Below are 19241 nucleotides of genomic sequence, written 5' to 3'. Positions count from 1 at the left end.
ATTATAGTAGCGTCCGTTAAAGATCACATCTTTCTTTTGTGGCCAGGGCACGAAAGTATAATAACTGAATAAAAAAGTAGCTTCATTTTAACAAGGTAATAATATGCATTTACCCTAGCAGGAATAATGTTTTCCTCACATGCAATATTGCTAGTGTTTATAATAATCAGCACGGAAAAGGAGAGCAATCAGCACAAATGAATTCTGCTGTAAAAATGGCCTCAAACTTTTATGCAAAGCACATCCCACAGCAGTTACTAAATAATTCACAAAGATATAAATGACGACATAAGCCAGTATAACTAAATAGTATGCTAATGTTCTAAGCTTTCAAAAAAAACCTAACAGTTCTATGTTCATTGTAAGCTTTGGCTATGCTAGCTAACTAGCAGGTGCATGACTACCTAATGATAAGCTGCTGCTAATGCTAGTAACCAAGTTTACCAAGCTCGTGCGCAAAATGTTGCTGTGATTCTTGGCAGTTTTGCTCTTTTCTTCATGCTCTTCAGTAGGTTTCATATGGTGCTGAGCATACAGTACAACCTATCTGTAAAGAAAACATGAAGACGGATGATGGAAAACCTGTAGAATTTGTTTCAAAAACAAAACAAATACTTGAGTCACTGAACTTCAAGAAAACACTTTTCCTTTTCCGCCACACTTTTCATTTTCACATTGTATCATTGTTGTGGGGTTTTTTTTTTTTTTTGTAAAATAGGGATTTAACCTGCTTTCCAGTCTTGAGCATTTGTAGAGTTATCGCAAAATTGTAGCATGGGCTATCATTGTTTAATTTCCATTTCAGCAGTGCAGTGAGTGTGTCAGTCCAATACTCTTTTATTTAACTTCATTTTAATGTCGAACACCCCTAAAGCTGCAATTTTTACACAATAAAAAAAATGTGACTTGACTGATATGGCTGAGGCATTTTTATATTTATATGTTTGTATGGCTGCTGATTTTATATGTTAGAAATCGCAGGATAAAATCAGACCGTGGGCATTGCACATAAACCCATTCCCCAAAATCCCGACAGAAGCACAGTAAATATTTTAAAAAGATGAATTGTTAAAAATGTTCATTTAAAACAATCTTTTCTTTGGGAAAAGAGAGAGGAGTTCAGCATATGGCTATCCTTCTGTAATGTGTCCTCCTTCTGCCACCTAGTAAGCCGGTTAGCTGTTATACATTATACAAGGCTGAGTTCTTCCTGTTCTTTTACTCACAGCATGGCTGTATGAATATTGTTCACACAGATGCAGTGTGAGGCAGTGTATTCACTGTATACTGATGCTAGCTTATTGTGCAGAGATAGAAGAGAAAAGAACAAGAAAATGGCTGTAACTAAACTGGCAGTAAATTTATACTACTGCTACTAATATTACTCATACTATTACTCACATTACTACCACTGCTACTACTCATACTCTTACTACTGCTACTACGTCTATTACTTCTTTTATTGCTACTAGTCCTCCTACTACTATTTATTACTGGTACTACTCCTATTACCATCAATACTACTATTATTACTGGTACTATTCCTATTATTACTATCAATACTGCTATTATTACTACTATTACTCCTCTTCCTACTACTCTTTGTAAGTCGCTTTGGATAAAAGCATCTGCTAAATGAATAAATGTACTACTACTATTCCTGCTACTCCTCCTCCTGCTATTATTATTACTAATATTACTAACGGTACTACTCCTATTATCACTCTTAAAACTGCTGTTATTACTATTACTTCTAATACTCATTACCATTAATACTACTATTACTATTCTATTGCTGCTCCTTCTCCTCCTACTGTTATTACAATTATTAATACTGCTACTGCTTCTATTATTACTGTTAGTACTACTATTACTCCTACTGCAACTCATTATTGTTATTATTATTACTAACGGTACTACTCCTATCATTACTATTAATAATATTACTGCTGCTACTACTACTACTTCTATTACTACTGCTATTAATGCTACTGCTGCTGTTGTTGTTGTTGTTGTTGTTGTTGTTTATTATTACGTCTAATGGTACTACTCATATTACTATTAATATAAGTTTTATTACTACTACTGCTAGTACTACTTCTACTCCTACTACTACTACTATCATCATTACTACTGGTACTGATCTTATTATTACAATTACTAGTACTGTTACTACTGCTACAACTACTACTCCTATTATTACTATTAATGCTACTATTATTACTGCAACTGCTACTACTCATTACTGTTATTACTCCTCCTCCTACTACTATTCCTACTGCTCCTCCTACTATTATTATTATTATTATTATTATTATTATTATTATTATTCCTAATGGTACTGCTCTTGTTATTAATATTAACACTACTGTTATTAAAGCTACTATTCATATTACTATTACTACTCCTAGTACTTGCTCTACTGCTACTCCTATTATTACAATTACTAGTACTGTTACTATTGCTATGGCTGCTACTCCTATTATTACTATTAATGCTACTAGTATTACTGTAACTGCTACTACTCATTACTATTAATATTACTATTATTACTCCTCCTCCTATTATTATTATTATTATTATTATTATTATTATTATTATTATTATTATTATTGCTACTCTTAGTACTACTATTACTACTCCTTCCTCCTCCTCTTCATACTAATTATTATTATTATTATTATTATTATTATTATTATTATTGCTACTCTTAGTGCTACTATTACTACTCCTTCCTCCTCCTCTTCATACTAATTATTATTATTATTATTAATATTATTATTATTGTTATTATTATTGCTACTCTTAGTGCTACTATTACTACTCCTTCCTCCTCCTCTTCATACTAATTATTATTAATCTTATTATTGTTATTATTGCTACTCTTAGTACTACTATTACTACTCCTTCCTCCTCCTCTTCATACTAATTATTATTATTATTATTATTATTGTTAATTCCATGGCATTACCTTTTGGAAGGTTTGAATGTATAGTCTTTTTGATCTATGTTGGACGAATGCCTTTAATAAACCAATTTGAGCTGCTTATAGATAGGCTTCTTTGACAGAGACTTGGCAACCAATATAACAATACATCTGCTCATATTTTACCTGCTGTCTTTGAAGCCGTGAATGTAATGTTTCATTGTTTTGATGGAGTAGGATTTTATTGAAGTCAGTGTAGGCTTCACTTAATTCCTGTGAGACGGAGGGTGCGAGCTTGTCCTGAAGTGTGTTTTGCAGTTCTAGAGTGAAATGGAGCAGAGATATTGGCTGCTGAGAGTCACCAGGGCTGCCGCTCTATTTGTGCAATGAGTGAGCTTCGACTTGCGCAGGTGAATTGTTTCAGCTTTCTTTCTTTTTTTTCTTTTTTTTTTAACCCCCTCTCTCTCATTCCTCCACACCTTCAGAACTGCTGTTCCCGTGCTCCCTTATCACCCTGCAGCATTCTGGGTATTTAACATGTGAGTAAACCGTTTAAACGCTACGGTTAGCATTACAGAGGGAAAGAGGGAGAGATCGGAAATGAGAAAGAGAAGGACCACAGATCTTCCATTCAAAATACAGTCAATCCTCCTTTTTTCTAATGAGTGTCATGTAAATTTATGCAATAGTTAAGCCTAGTTCCATTGCAAAATACAGTTTCAGTAGTACAATTTTTATTTATTTATTTATTTTTTTAATATCTTTTTTTGGAGTGTAACCTTTTACTTCAGTGCAGTATAGGTTACACACAGGACTAATAATTCTAATTCATTTTTTTGTGGCACTTTTGCTTTTATATAACACTTTGACATGATTTGTTGTTGTGCAGTTCTCTACAGTCGTAGAAAGCTTCATCTCTTCTCCCCCATACGCACATATAACTCATTGCTTTGTGAAGGTACATAACATTTTGACAGCAGCTTTTCTCTGAATTCTAGTCCATTTAGACCCAGACAGTCACCCTCTGGTCTATTTACCTCAGCACACTCTGCATTCTGTACCAGCACACGCAAACACACACGCGCACACACTCTGTTATCCACTCTCAAACCCTCATTTGCACATTCACTCAGTCATAGTTACACACGAAGACGCATGCATACGCACGCATAATACAGGTACGAACTCTGATGCACTCCCCTGCTTACACAACCAAATAGAAACGTATGAAAAGACACTTTAAAAAAGAAAAAAAAAGTATTTCATTTTCTCTCTCTTTCCATCCCTCGCTCTATTGAGGCGAGCCCTTTAATCTCCTCTCAGTTGACGCGTGTGCGCTGCACGGTTGTGTATGTGTGCGCTTTTGCAAAAAGTGTTTTGATCGGCAGCTCAAACACAGGCTTTTTAAGATTCAGCATACACACACTAATCCGGCACTCTCTTTGTTAAGTTCTGCCACAGAGAGTAATCCTGAGTGAGCTGCAGATATAACACACACACACACACACTCTCTCTCACACACACACACACACACACACACACACACACACACACTTAATCTTACTGGTCTCCTCTGTGCCATCACTGTGTTTCCAAAAAGAGGTGTGTGTGCAAATGTGTGTGTGTCCATGCATTCATGTACTTGTCACCACTTTTCAAATCGCTCTCTTAAGCACTTGTGCATTTGTAAGCGGCGGTAATCAAAACAGCCTCAACGGCTTATCTCTGAAGGAGGAGGCTTTTGGGCGACGGGCTGTCGCGGTGATATCCAACCCAGCAAGAGAGACTTTACCTGGGCAAGAGAAGTGAAGGACTACCCCTCTAACCCTCCACCTCCATCTGTACCCTCAGCTTAAGCCTCAAATCCGCAGCGCTGCTCTCCATCGCCCATTCATTTATTCCTAAGCCTCTGGCAGAGATAGTGGTATGCTCTCATTCTTTATTCCACTTTTATGAATAGCATTGTGTATTTTTTTTATTTTATTTTTTATTTTATCTGACACAAACATTGTTCAAAGCTTGGGGGAATGTTCCTCAAACCGACCTAACCACTTCATATGCACCGACGCAACATTTAATTAAAGAGAAGCACATGCAGTGCGCAACAGTAGGTCTTGTGGTACGTACCATATTGTAGTCTTGAGAATGCAGAAAATGTATACATAAACATAAGCAGCTTCAAAGGTGCAGATTTTGACTTTAATTACAAGGACTGGAGAGAGCCATGGTCAAGAGGGGAGAGAAGAGAGAGAAAAATAAGAACGAGCACATACTGTGGAAGTGGAATGCATTCATTTATTTTTATATATATATATATATATATATATATATATATATATATATATATATATATATATATATATATATATATATATATAAAAAGAAGATATTTCTTCCCTCCAAGACTGAAAGGTCAGAGTGGAGGATTATAGGAGCTCAGTGAGTGTGACATGATAAAATGAACATCTTCGTGTTGAGAGTCCTAGGAATTTAGTGGTGAGATTGTGCATGATTGCTTCTGATTCCAATACTTTTCTCACTCTCTTTCTGCAATTATTCATCTCTGTCCATCGCTCTTTTTTTCCCGTATTCCGACTGGGAATAATGGCTGTAATTATCCCGCCAAATGAAACAGCCCCAGTCGTTTGAACCCACATTTGGGATTACCAACGAGATTGAGATTTTAATGCCACTGTGCTAAATGATTTGTGGCACACTGACTCTAATTGTTTTATATGCCGCATGGGACTAAGTCACGCTGAAGCGTTTGTAAATTAAAAAATGTTAGTCTGTTTAAATTACGATAACGAAAGCTTCTTATCTTAACATAATGTCTGATTATAACAATGTCTAAATGGAGATGTTGGTTTGTTTGTACTGGATTATGAACATATAACAAATAGATAACATGTATGCGTAAAATAGCGTTGTCTGGGTAGAAAAAAAGTTGTTTGGGTTATGAAAAAATGTCTTTGGTGTTAATTGGCTTAATCTCACACTGGAAATACGAGAGAAATCTTTCCGGACATTTCAGCAACGATCACAGTTGGAGATTTAGAGAAGATGGTAGCATTTTAGGGTCACCAAGTCTCCAAACAGTCTCTAGTTAGACACCACATCCATGCCAACAGTCTGTTTGGAAGACATGCCAGAAGAAAGCCTTTTCTTTCATCTAACCACAAAAGTAAGTGCCTGGAGTTTGCTAGATGATACAAATATGGAGCTGTTTTTTGGCAGCAGACACCCAAGGTGGGTTTGGTGTAAGAAGAAGAATGGTTATACCGAAAACCTAATCCCCACTGTTAAGTACGGTGCAGGAGCTGTGATGATATGGGGTTTCTGTTTTTCCTCCTGGGAACCTTGTTAGGATACATGGAATCATAGGAGTACCAGGGAATTTTAAATCTGGCTGCATCTGCTAAAAAGGCGACAACTGGGTCATGGTTAGCTCTTCGAGCAGGACAGTGATCTAAAACATATGTCAAAATCCACAAAAATGGTTCAGTGACTACAGAATGAAGCTTTTGTGTTGCTTTTTTCCCTTCCTCTCCCTCTTTGTCTCACCCTTTCTCTCAATGATTGCAGTTTGAATGCCACTGCTTGTCTCACTGAATAAAATTTAACTGCGTCTCACACAGTCTGTTCCACCAAACTGATGAGCTGATGTAGGTGTAAATGCACTTTAATGGCTTTATTTAACCATGGCCTTCTGTATCAGAGAGCCCCAGCTTCCTCTGCCATCAAGACTGGAGAGGCACCACTGCCAAAACACAATTTCAAAAAGTTCTATTAACCATAACTTGTGCATTGGAGATTTATGATCTAACAACAAAACAAGTGAAATTGTTTATTTTTTTCTCTCTGATAGAACAAAGAATACTACCAGCAGACAGCCCAGATGTACAACGAGGCAGCAACCAAAGCTGGTACCAGCATTAAGTAAGTGCAACAACCCTTACACTCATAATCTTATAAGAGTAAATGGAACAACCCTTTCACTTGTTTCCAAGCATGGTCCAGGGGTAGCCTTGCTCCTGCTCTTACTCACACACATCGACTTAAAAAGGCCTTGTTAATAATCTGATTACTTTGAGCAAATTTGCAGAAAGCAGGGAAATTGCCAAAGTGTTCTAGGCACAGAGTTGGGAACCACTAATTTAGAGTATGTTTATTATCAAGCAATACATTACTAATGTTTATTTTAATTTCATTTGAATTGTAGTTTAACCTTTCAGATGTACTAACAACGTTTACACTTGTAATCTAGAATAATGCTCTTCACAAACTTTGCACTTATATCTTACAGCTTACTACTAATCTTGACTAAATTAAGCAAAAGACTTTATTCTTTATTTCATTCTAGATTATAAATGTAATTGTTGCACTTATAAACTAGAATAAGTGCACTAAGAATCTTTGCACTTATAATCTAGAATAACTGTGTTCACAAACTTTACACATACAGTTTGTACTAAGTGCATACACAACATTTATACTTATAATCTAAATTATGTAAAAGTACCTAACCAACCTTTACATTTATAATCTAGAATTATGGTGTTTACAGCCTTTACACTTATCATGAGGAACAACAGCATTCACAGCCATTACATTTATAATCTTGATTAAATTAAGTAAAATACTTTACACTTATCTAGAATGAAATGAAGAATAAGATTTATAGTTATAAACTAGAATAAGTGTACCAAGAATCTTTACATTTATAATAAGCGTGTAAACAATCTTTACTGTTATATTCTTGAGTGAATGAAGGAACAACCGTTACAGTTAATCTAGAACATGCACTCTACGAACTGCGATAATTTACGATAGGGTGGTGTCTCGACACTATATAATCTCGATACAGCATTGCCTGAAAATGTACCATGAGTTTCCAGTGTTCGTTTTGGAGACAAGTTCACCATGAAGCACACATGCATTTCTGATTTGTTGTTTCAAAATTAGCCCAATTTGGCGATTATTAAAAAAATTGTAACCCTGGCAACCTTGCCTGTGTAAATCTCAAGGGGGGTGGGGGGTGTCTGAAGTATGGAGTGCTTTATTTCACATTCTGCTGTTAGCTAAAGTCATGCAGCCAAAGGCACGAGTGTGTATGTTTATTTTTAAACCCCTGTAGCCTCTCCTGACTCTAGGTAAAAAGGAAGTTACTTTTTCAGTGATGGGAGTTTGAGCTTGATTAAGTTAATTGTTTATTACACCTCATATAGCATAAGACTTTGTTATGCCGTCTGTTGGAAGTATTATTCTATACATAGACATACTGAGCGCCTTGTATCAAACAAAACAGTATGATATGCTGTGTCACTGCAGCCCTAGTAAGAACACATAGAATGTATATTAAGTCCACTAAGAACCCTTACAGATATAATCAGGTTTGGGAGGGTTACTTTAAAAACGTATTCCGTTACAGGTACAAATTACTTCATAAAAAAACTTCATCAGTGATATAATCCAAGTATCACGATATGAAAGTAATGTAATCTGATTACTTTTGGATTCCTTCAAGGCCACATATGCAAATAAAGTCAAGAGAAAAGCAATATGATCTAAAATATTTTTATTTAGAGCTTGTTTTAAAGTTTAAAACATGTTCAATGTTTGGATTTGTTTTAATAAAATAAATAAATAAATAAATAAAAGATCACTGTCCCTGATGCGGGTAACTTTACATCACAAAAGCTAGGGTGCCCATATTCTGGTTTTCTAAAAGAGGGCACTTTTTTTTTTTTGGTTGGGGGAAACGAAAGTCTGCATTCATTTTACTATGAATGCAGACTTTAATACACTCAAAAAGACACTATTAGCATCACATAAATATATAAATAAAGTTGGTTTCACTCTGTCCACCTTTGACATTTTTTCCTACATTCTTATGTCCATGGAATAAAATAAAATATCAGATGCCATGAGTGTACCTTCTGCCATCATTTACACATTTGAATGACCATGTAATATGAAGCAATGTGATAATATGACATTTAAAATTGACCTTATATGGCCATGGGCATTGTTTTGACTCAGGACAGCTGTCATTTGCTGCTATTGTGAAGCAACTGTTTGATGTGGTACACAACAGCCCTTCAGCTTCACGCGTTCTCTGAGAGTACGCTAATGGTTGAGAGGCAGGAATTTGGCCAATAGTTGCTACACGCCTTTTATCAACCAATTGGTGTGCGAGAAGGCGGGAATTACAGACAGGGGTTAAAGCAATGCAAACATGCGCACACACGTCGCAGTATTAAACCATAAGCACATCATAATGAAACTAAAGCCGAATCCCGGACATTTTCTTAAATTTAGACGCTTTTTTAAGGTCCGAAAAAGAGTACATATGCTAATTTGTGTTAATTTCTACCAAATTAATTTTTATTTGTTAAATAAAATTTATTTACACATGTGAACCACAACTGGCAAGAGAGGAGCAGAACTATAATCAAGCAGTTGTCTATATTGAGTTATGTCAAAAGATTAACTTCTTTGCTTTAAATTAAAAAAAATTTAGTCCTGATGGTATTCCCTTTTTTATTTTATTGTATTGTATTGTATTGTATTGTATTTATTTATTTATTAATACAAAATGTACCTGTGATCTGATTACTTTGTTTTTTGGCGTAACTGTAACAGATTACAGTGGCCAATTTTTTTTTGTCTCCTGATTGCGTAACATGTCTTCCGTTACTCCTCAAGCCTGCATATAATCTATAATAAGTCCACTAAGAACCCTTACACTCATGATTCACAAGGCACATCTGAGCAGAGAAATGAAGACGATGCCCTTTGATGAGAATTTTAATTAACACTGACATAAATGTCTGGTGTAGCCAGATGTTCAGTGAAGTTCTGAGTGCATTTCCTCCTGAGGATCTTTCTCCTCTTCCTTCCCATGTCTTTCACTTTGCTTTCTTCTCTCTCACACACTCACACGCTCAACATTAAAGGGCAGTTGATTGAAATGACATTTGAAGTAGCAATCAGTCAAACTGAGAACGAGCTAAGACGATAAACTGAGAACTAGCTAACACTTTCTAAATGTGTTGGTTGCTATGACATTTCTTGAAAATTCTCTATATTTGTAACTGTGTGTGTGCGTGCGCGTGCAAGCCTTGTGTGTAGCACAATAGTTTCCTGGTCAGTAGAGAGATGGATAACTGAAGCCAATTAGGCTGCACATACTCTGCTCTCTCTTTGCACCAGCACATTCATTACAGCAGACAAGGCTGTCCATTTCACACATGCACACACAGATATGAAAGTGCTTTTCACCCTTTTCTTTTTCTCAGCCTCCACACTGGCCGTCATTTTTACTCTCCGTCTCTCCTGCTTTGTCCAAGGCTTTGTCTTTCCTGCCTTTTCTCTTCTGCTGTAGCTACTTTGCCGTACTCTGTCCCTTCCACACTGATAATCATATGAAAAAATAAGTACACCCCATGGAAAACCATCCCATGCAGGTCAAATTTGTGTAATCTCTTTCTGAGTGTATTAGCATGCACTTTGACACCAACAGTTGCAAGACTTGCTAGCAGATCTTGTGATGAAATTTTGGGATTCTTGGAAGCTTCTTTTTGCATTCTGCTCTTGGGCTGAATTTGTTGGGACGGCCAGTCCGGTACAAATTGGCAGTTGTTTGAAATCTGCCTCACTTGTAGATGATTTTCGTTACAGTGGAATGATGTATTTCAAATAATTTGGAGATCTTTTTTAAATCCTATGCAAAACTCGTAGGCATCCACAACCTTTTTTTCTGAAGGCCTTGCAGAACTCTTTATATCTTGGCATGATCACGCCAAACACCTCAATAACAAAGGGAACACTAGATATGAGAGGGGTATAAATAAGATAGGTTCCACCTGCACTCCCTAAGCAGGTTCTGATCACTGGAACCCAATCTTCAACACCTGATTCTAATTTTATGGATTTGAAGGTGTGATAAATATAGGGGTGTACTTACTTTTTCCATGTGACTGATCTGTTTGGGTTTTTTTTGTTAATTTAAATTGTGAAAATTACTACGAAATGTCAATTTTTTTTGTATCATTTTATACAGTACATCAACTTTATGAATAGGCGCTGTTTCAAAGAGGATCAATTCTTTGCTTGTCCAAATATGTATATGTCCATGGGGTGTACTTATTTTTTACATGACTATCTCCATTCACTTTCCAGCCACTGAGGTAGAGTGAGAGAATAATGAATGACACCCTTCATCCGGGTGTGGCATTGCTTATCTTGTGTCGAGACGCAGCTGGTCGCAGTACGTCTGTAGTATCATCTCCGACTCTAATCAGTCTCTCTGTGCCAATAGCGAATGAGTGGTGTATTTATCAAATCTAGCAGGTATCTGCTCTCTTACTCAATGTAACATGTCCAAAGAGTCAGGTTCTGAGAATGTGGAAAAACAACAGAGAAATGTGTAGTGGTAAAGAAATGTAACAGACCTTTTTTTTAAAAAAAAAAAAAAAAAAGCTATGTATGGTGAATATGAGCTGCTGTAAAGGCTTGGGGTGCAAAAAGTGGAGGGTTATGGTGCACAAAACTGGCTATGATGCATGTGGGGTGCCCTAAAGGCTGCATGTTCCTCACATTATCTGCCCTAAAGGCTAGGGACGATGCATATAAGTTGTCTAAAGGCTTGGTATGGTTCAAATGAGTTCTATAGTAATGGTAGGCCAATAGTGGATTTTACTGATAACTAAGTTGGGCAATACCTGCCGATTAACCATTGAATATACCAATAGTTTTTAAAATCTAATGAAAATATAACACTTAAAGTAAAATATTGCTGAGCTTTATTACAAAAATAAACAGTACTGACTGTACTATGAAAATGTAATGTATCTTTTTTCAATGAAATAAATCTAAGCTGTACATCCAAACTGAACCAAAAAAAAGTGAGACATCCAAAATAAATCAAAAAACACTTCAAATAACACAACAAAATTCTGCCGATCTCATACTGTATAATGACAGTGGACCCTTCCCAGCCGCTCCTGCAAATGATGCAACCGGGAAAAACTATCGGCGTGGCTTTTTGCCGATAACTGATATTTCCAGTAATCGGTTATTGACACCAATTAATCGGCCTTGATGCTATAGGCTAGGTAGCATGCGAGAGGCCCTGAATGCTGAGTGCAGCACACATTAGCTGTCTGATTGATTTGGTATGATGCACATACGCTGGTCTAAGGGCTGGGTGCGATGTACATTTTATGAGCTGCTCTAAAACCTCGATGTAGTTTACATTGGCTGCTCTGAAAGCTGTATGCAATTCATATGGGTTTGCACTAGGATGAATGCAGTAGATATTGAACCTTCATTCAGTTAGCACTTCAGCAATGTTTGCTATGTCTGTTGAAATATTGGGTTGCATTTAATTCTCTTCTGATCAGCGGGGTGAACAGACATGCTACATCTTGCAGTATTTTAGTCAAGTCCTTTACACTCAAGTCCAAGTCAAGCGTAAAGTGTATTTATTTCAAAGTGAGTGTGGTTGGGTGTGTTGCAGTGACCTCCATTCCAATAAATTCACTTTGTAGATAATGTAGGAAACGGTTAACCAGAGTGAAAATAGACCAACCTGTCAGTGAAAGGAGTTTAAACTGAAAAAGTCCACTCAATTTCATTATAAAAATCATTTTTGGATGCCATTGAAAATGTCAGTGCTGCATTGCGTTCTGGAACATGCAGTCCAGCTTATCGCCACTGTCTGCTCGCTCTCTCTCTCGCTTTTGTTTTCAAGAGTGAACAGCAAAACTGGACTGTTATCACTTGCTTTTGAGATTGTTGAAAGCTCTTCTCTTATTAAAAGCCATTGTGCCTGCATTAGCAGTGTCCCCCTGGGCATCAAATTGGCACACAACTGCTAACTTCTAACAAAAATACATCATCAGGCAACAAGCTGGCACCAGAATCATTAAACACATCACAAACTTCACTAATAATAACGAAATTCAATATAAACATGTTTCATGTGTTTCAGGGTGGATTTTTTTCATTGGAATTTTAATATTGTACATCCATAAAATTGCGTCTGCTGTAAGATGGGCTTCTGAGAAGCATTACATGAAATTTGGGTAATAACCCTGATTGTCTGCACAGGCATGTTCAAGTCTGACGGTCAGTATCTTGATGAGCAGAGGTGCTTTGACTACTTTATAGAGTTGTAGTAGGCTGTAGTTTGAAACTGTTATTTCATGTAAAAGAAACAATTACTCGCAAAGCTAATTTACACTACATGTCAAAGTCTGAGTCTCATAAAATCAACTCACAGTTGATATTTCAGTCACAGATGAGCATGTCTAAGTAAAGTTACAAGCCATAAAATGTGTGACTTAAATCCATGTTGAGGACTGGAGTACTGCGTCAATACTTCAGTTCAATTCAGTTTTATTTGTATAGCTTTTTAAACAATGGACATTGTTCCAAAGCAGCATTAGAGAAATGTATACATTCAGGATATAAATTTAAAATGTATGAATTTATCCCTAATGAGCAAGCCAGAGGCGACGGTGGCAAAGAAAAACTTCCTAAGACGAAACCTTGAGAGGAACCCATCCTAATCTGGGTGACACCAGATAGTGCGATTATAAATGAATAAATCCCTTCTATAAATGTGCTAATTCTACATGGTCAAATAGTGCAGTTGTGTAACTAAATTCATTACAGTTTTTACATGAAGTCTGTTTTGTTTAACCTTTCCACTGTTCACTGATGGAGACTTGAGTGCAAGTGTTTGTGGCAGTTGCAGTCCTAAAGCGATCATAGCAGTTGTAGTCCTAGCCATCATAGCATAACTATTCATAGGACACGAGGGCCAAAGCGATCTTTATAATTTTTAAGTGGTATCATCCTCAGTAATCTCAATGATCTTTAGGCTGCACCATGTGGGGCCATCCTCTGCAGCAGCAAGTGACTTCAATTTGATGAGAACTCCAAACAAAAGTAAGGCAGGACCAGGCAGGTCCGGAGAGCAGAAGGGGTCAGGATCACTGGTATCTCAGGAGTATCATGTGTAGCTCGACAGGGAGAGAGAGGGAAATAGAGGCAGAGGGACTCCAGCAAGACTAGCTATGACAGCATAACTAAAGGCAGAGCCAGAAGGTAACACAGACATGAGGGCTCCCTGTGACATAAGGCTGCCAGCCACCCCACCATCAACAAACCTGGGTGAACACCAAATATCCCAGTTCACCACAACACTCCATGCCTGTGAGCCCTCTAGATCTGCTCCTTTACCTAAAAAAAAAAAAAAAAAACTATTCAGAAAAACACAGCGACTGTGTCTGAGTCCCAAACACTAATTGGAAGGCTGTTCCATAAGTGTTGTGCTTTGTAAGAGAAAGCTCTTCCCCCTGCTGTAGCCTTCACTATTAGAGGTAACAATAAATAGCCTGCACCTTTTGATCGAAGTAGGCGTGGCTGATCATAAAAGACCAAAAGTTCGCTCAGGTACTGTGGCGTGAGATCATTCAGTGCTTTATAGGTCAGTAGTAGTATTTTACAATCAGTGCAAAATTTTACTGGGAGCCAATGCAGTGTGGATAAGATAGGGGTGATGTGGTCATATCTTCTGGTTCTAGTAAGGATTCTTGCAGCTGCATTCTGGACTAACTGGAGCTTGTTTATGCTTCTACTGGAACATCCAGATGGTGAGGCATTACAATACTTCAACCCAGAGGTGACAAAACATTGAACTAATATTTTTGCGTCGTGTAGTGACAATATATTTCTTATCTTAGCAATATTTCAGAGATGAAAGAAGGCTATCCTAGTAATATTATCTACATGGACATCAAATGAAAGATTGGGGTCAATAATCACACCAAGGTATTTTACTGCTGCACATGAGGAAGCAGAAAGGTCATCCAGAGTTACTATGTTATCAGAAAGATTACTTCTTTCTACACGTGGTCCTAGTAGAAGTACTTCTGTCATGTCAGAATTATGTAAAAGGAAGTTAATAAGCATCCAGTGTTTAATGTCCTTTACACATTCCAATACTTAACACTCTATTGGACTGTTGCAACAGAATATTATTTGTCACTATATTTGTAGTCCTACATAGTTTTTCTGCCTTTTTTCTCAGGTCGAAGAATACAGTTCCTGTTTGTTCGGAGATGCAGTCTCAGGTGCTGAATTGTTTTAAAGAGAACAGACATCAGACTCTGCACTGCTCCAGCCTGGCAAAGGAATATATGAACTGCATTAACTCTGCCAAGAAGGTGAGTGTGTATGCGTGTGTGTATATGTGTATGTATTTTTTAAGTGTCCCCACAAGGACAGTTAAATCTGACAAGTTCAACCCTATGGGAACTATTGGCTTGCCCCCATGAGGAAAATTCATTCATTTATTTTAGTCATTTTTAAACCACAGCTTTTATTTAAAAAGACAAAAACAATTAAAAGGAACAAAATGTTTTGATTTGGTTACTGAAGATAAATTTAGAGTTAGGTTTAGGCATAGCATTAATTAGCTGCATTAATAATTATGTCAATGTAAAATCCTGTGTGTGTATATTTTTATACGCATTTGTACTTATTTATTTTAAAACTGATGTCTTGCCGCTTCTCTATGCTTTCTCCTGCTAAAGCAAAAGTAATTTTTGTGCTAATGTGTGAGAGGATATTTGGGCATCATGAAACATGTTTTGCTAATTTTCACTCAGGATATTAAAATGCAGTGGCTTGTATTATCGTGTGTCTGTGTGTTCAATGCATAAAGCCTTTTATCTGTGTGTACAACACAAAGCTTCTTTTAATACAGACTCACTCATGCATTTTGCAGAACGAAAGGGAACAACAGCTTTCATTAAAGACAGTGTGTGTGTGTGTGTGTGTGTGTGTGTGTGTGTCTAGCGTCTGCAGCGCTTATTACACACATTTCAAAGAGTGTGCGGGTGAGCGGTCGAGCCCTTGAGCTCTAATGCTGGCGTGTGGTGTGGCATGATGCCAACTAGACATTGTAGGCTGCCAGCAAGAGTCCAATGGTAAAAAGAACCCAGAACATCAAAGTCTGGTCCTAAACCGAAACCACATCAACTAATCTGGAGCAAATTGGTTGACCACTTACCTGTCAGTTAGACATCACCATAGTCTGGCCCAGTCCCAGTCTTCAACAGACGTGACAACAACTATCACTGCTGTATAAAGACCACAGGCCATTTTACATAAAGGTCTAAATTACTGGAGCCTGCTCTTTACAGACGTAGCAGCTCTCGAACTGCAAATGAGCTCAAGTGCTAAAAAGGAAACCGGAATGTCATGCTGTGATGTTAAAGAGAAATCAAAACACCAGTGAACATGCTAAATAAAGACCAGCACATTAGAGTGCAGGTCTGAAGACCGACTAGAACATCAGAATGTAGTGCTAAAGAAACAAACGTACCATTGTTATTCTGTTAAAGAGAGACCAGAACATCAGTGTAGTGTTAAGTATGGAACACAACATCAGCATCCAGTGGTGCAGAAAGACTAAAACAGTACAGTGTAGCCCTAAAAAAAGACCAGAATATCAGAGTGCAGTGTTGAAGAGAAACCAGAATACCAGAGTGTAGTACTGCAGAGATACCAGAATATCAGAATGTAGTACTAAAGAGAGACCAGAACACCAGAGTGTAGTACTGAAGAGATACCAGAATATCAGAATGTAGTACTAAAGAGAGACCAGAACACCAGAGTGTAGTACTGCAGAGATACCAGAATATCCGAATGTAGTACTAAAGAGAGACCAGAACACCAGAGTGTAGTGCTGAAGAGATACCAGAATATCAGAATGTAGTACTAAAGAGAGACCAGAACACCAGAGTGTAGTGCTGCAGAGATACCAGAATATCAGAATGTAGTACTAAAGAGAGACCAGAACACCAGAGTGTAGTGCTGAAGAGAGACCAGAACACCAGAGTGTAGTGAGGGAGACCAGAATATCAGAGTGGTAGAGGCAAAGCCAACAGATTTTAATAAAAACATAGCTTAGAACACCAGTATAATTCTGAAGAGAGACCAGGGGACCATTTGGGCTAATTTCGCTTAGCTGAGTAGCGGGCAGCTTTCAGTGATTCTGTGCCCATTGTTGCCTTAGATTGATGTTCTTGGATGGTAGGAGTGGAACCTGATGTGGTCTTCTGCTGTTATGGCCCATCCATTTCAACGTTCAGTATGTCCTAAGATCCTTTTCTGCTTTCCACAGTAAAAAGTGGTTTGATTTGAGTTAATGTAGGCTACCTGTCAGCCAGAAGCAGACTGTCCATTTTGCTCTGACCTCTCTCATTAACAAGACATTTCCACCCACAGAACTGCCACTTCGTGAATGTTTGTTTGTTTGTTTTTGTTTTTACACCATTCTATGTAAACTCTAGGGACTTGTGTGCACCAATAACAATGTTGAGGTCAAAGTCACTGAGGTCACATTTTCCTCCATTCTGCTTTAAAAAAAAAAAAAAAAAAAGCCATGTACAGTGCAAGGCAGTACAGTACTGTGCAAATGTTTTAGGCACATGCAAAGAGATGCTGTAGAGCAAAGATGCCTTCAAAATAATGAAATTAATTTTTCTACATTTAAAAAAAATATACCGTAAAGAGCAGTAAACTAGTAAATGAAACAAAGTCAATATTTGGTCTGACAAAAAATAAAAATGGTAATCTCTGGTACAGTTAGTGCAGTTTTATAAGGAAATGAGCTGCAAGTTTTATTGAGCATCTAGCAGACCCAGCCACAGTTCTTCTGGAGATTTTGACTGTTACACTTGCTTCTTATTTTTTGCAGCAAAACCCAGCAGCCTTCATTGTGTTTTTAGTCTGAAAAGTGGTCTCTTATGTATTATGCTGCTTTCTTTACTGACATACCAACATTTTTCTGTTATATTTAATTTATAAAAATAATATAAAATCTAATACACACACATATATTATATATATTGACTGGAACGTCTTAATTATTGCCCTGATAGTGGGAATGGGAATTTTTAATGGTATTTTCTTAGCCACTTCTCATTTTGTGAAGCTCAACAACCTTTTGCTGCACGTCACAGCTATATTCCTTGGTCTTACCCATTGTTATGAATGACTAAGTGAATTTGGCCTATGTGTTACCTCATATTTATACCCCTGTGAAACAGTGAGCCTCTGAGCAAGTCATGCTTGAACTATTTCATGTTCCTAGTCTCCCAGGTGTACTAAAAAATGTAAAATATCAATCTGAATATACACGGATATTTTTCTCATATTAATTCATGGAGTTGTGTGTATATATATATATATATATATATATATATATATATATATATATATATATATATATATATATATATATATATATATATATATATATAATATAGGTGATGTGTCAAAGTATATGATAGGCAGAGAAAACTGTCTGTTTTCTTTGGCTGTTTACTCTGAATTCTTTTACTGTTTACTCATGAGTTCAAATGAACAGAGCAGCTAGATGATTACATGTAGTGTCCAATATGGTTCTCCCTCAATCAGCCATTATTATAGTGAGTTTTTATTATTTATTTATTTTTATAGCTGAAGATTTTTCATTAGTAATTAAATCTGGAATTAAAAATGAGAAATTTGTCATAACCAGGAACGCCTTTATGAGTCCTACATTATCAATCAGTTGCAGTACCGAGCTCAGAAGATCCTTTTATTACTCATAACAGTCGGAGACTCCTCTGAAGCACTCCTAAATACTTCTTCATTTACGAGTACTCTTAAAGCTTTAAAATATGTACATAGCTCCTATTTTTAGGTCAAATTTTTGTGGCACCTAAGACTAAATTTGTACTCTGTATAAATCTTGGTTCAGTGAATCAGAATCTATTGCTGAAGAGTTACCCTTATATTATGAGACCCTAACATCAGAGGAAGAGCTATTATAATCTAGGGTAATAGTTCTCGAAAAACCGAAGGAGCATTGGATATTCGTAAAGAGAGACCATCTCCCCATCTGCAACTCAGTCTGGTCTAATAACGGTGCCAAAAAGAGTCTAGTTACAGACACACAGGCATTATTGTTATTGTGATAGGCTGTGGAGCGTTCTTTTTTTTTTCTTTTCTTTTTTCCTTGGAAAAAGAGAAAGAGGTGTCATTAAGTGAGTGAGCACAATAAAAAGAGAAGCAGTGCTAAAAAAGACAAGCAGAAGCATAAACATTGAAATGTAATGTGTCTGTGACATTTCCCTTGGCATATTGGGCATATATTTCATGCATATGTGTGGGTGCCTGCCTAGTGATTTTACTCATATATTTAGTGAGGCTGACAGGCATTGTTTAAACCATCCTCTTTATAAGCTGT

At 36.9% G+C, this 19241-nt stretch overlaps 1 protein-coding gene across 1 annotated transcript in view; it reads left to right on the top strand.

Moving 5' to 3' along the window:
- Window positions 1-19241, top strand: part of chchd6b (coiled-coil-helix-coiled-coil-helix domain containing 6b) — a 49681-nt gene that overhangs the window by 24046 nt on the left and 6394 nt on the right. Inside the window, exons 6-7 of the mRNA XM_017480443.3 lie at window positions 6795-6865; window positions 15030-15165. Coding sequence (XP_017335932.1) covers window positions 6795-6865; window positions 15030-15165 — 207 coding nt within the window. The remainder of the gene's footprint in view (window positions 1-6794; window positions 6866-15029; window positions 15166-19241) is intronic.

This window comes from Ictalurus punctatus, chromosome 11, assembly GCF_001660625.3.
Source record: "Ictalurus punctatus breed USDA103 chromosome 11, Coco_2.0, whole genome shotgun sequence".
NCBI classification, from domain to species: domain Eukaryota; kingdom Metazoa; phylum Chordata; class Actinopteri; order Siluriformes; family Ictaluridae; genus Ictalurus; species Ictalurus punctatus.
The sequence above is the reverse complement of the archived record's forward strand: the minus strand, read 5'-3'. Positions and strand labels throughout refer to the sequence as shown.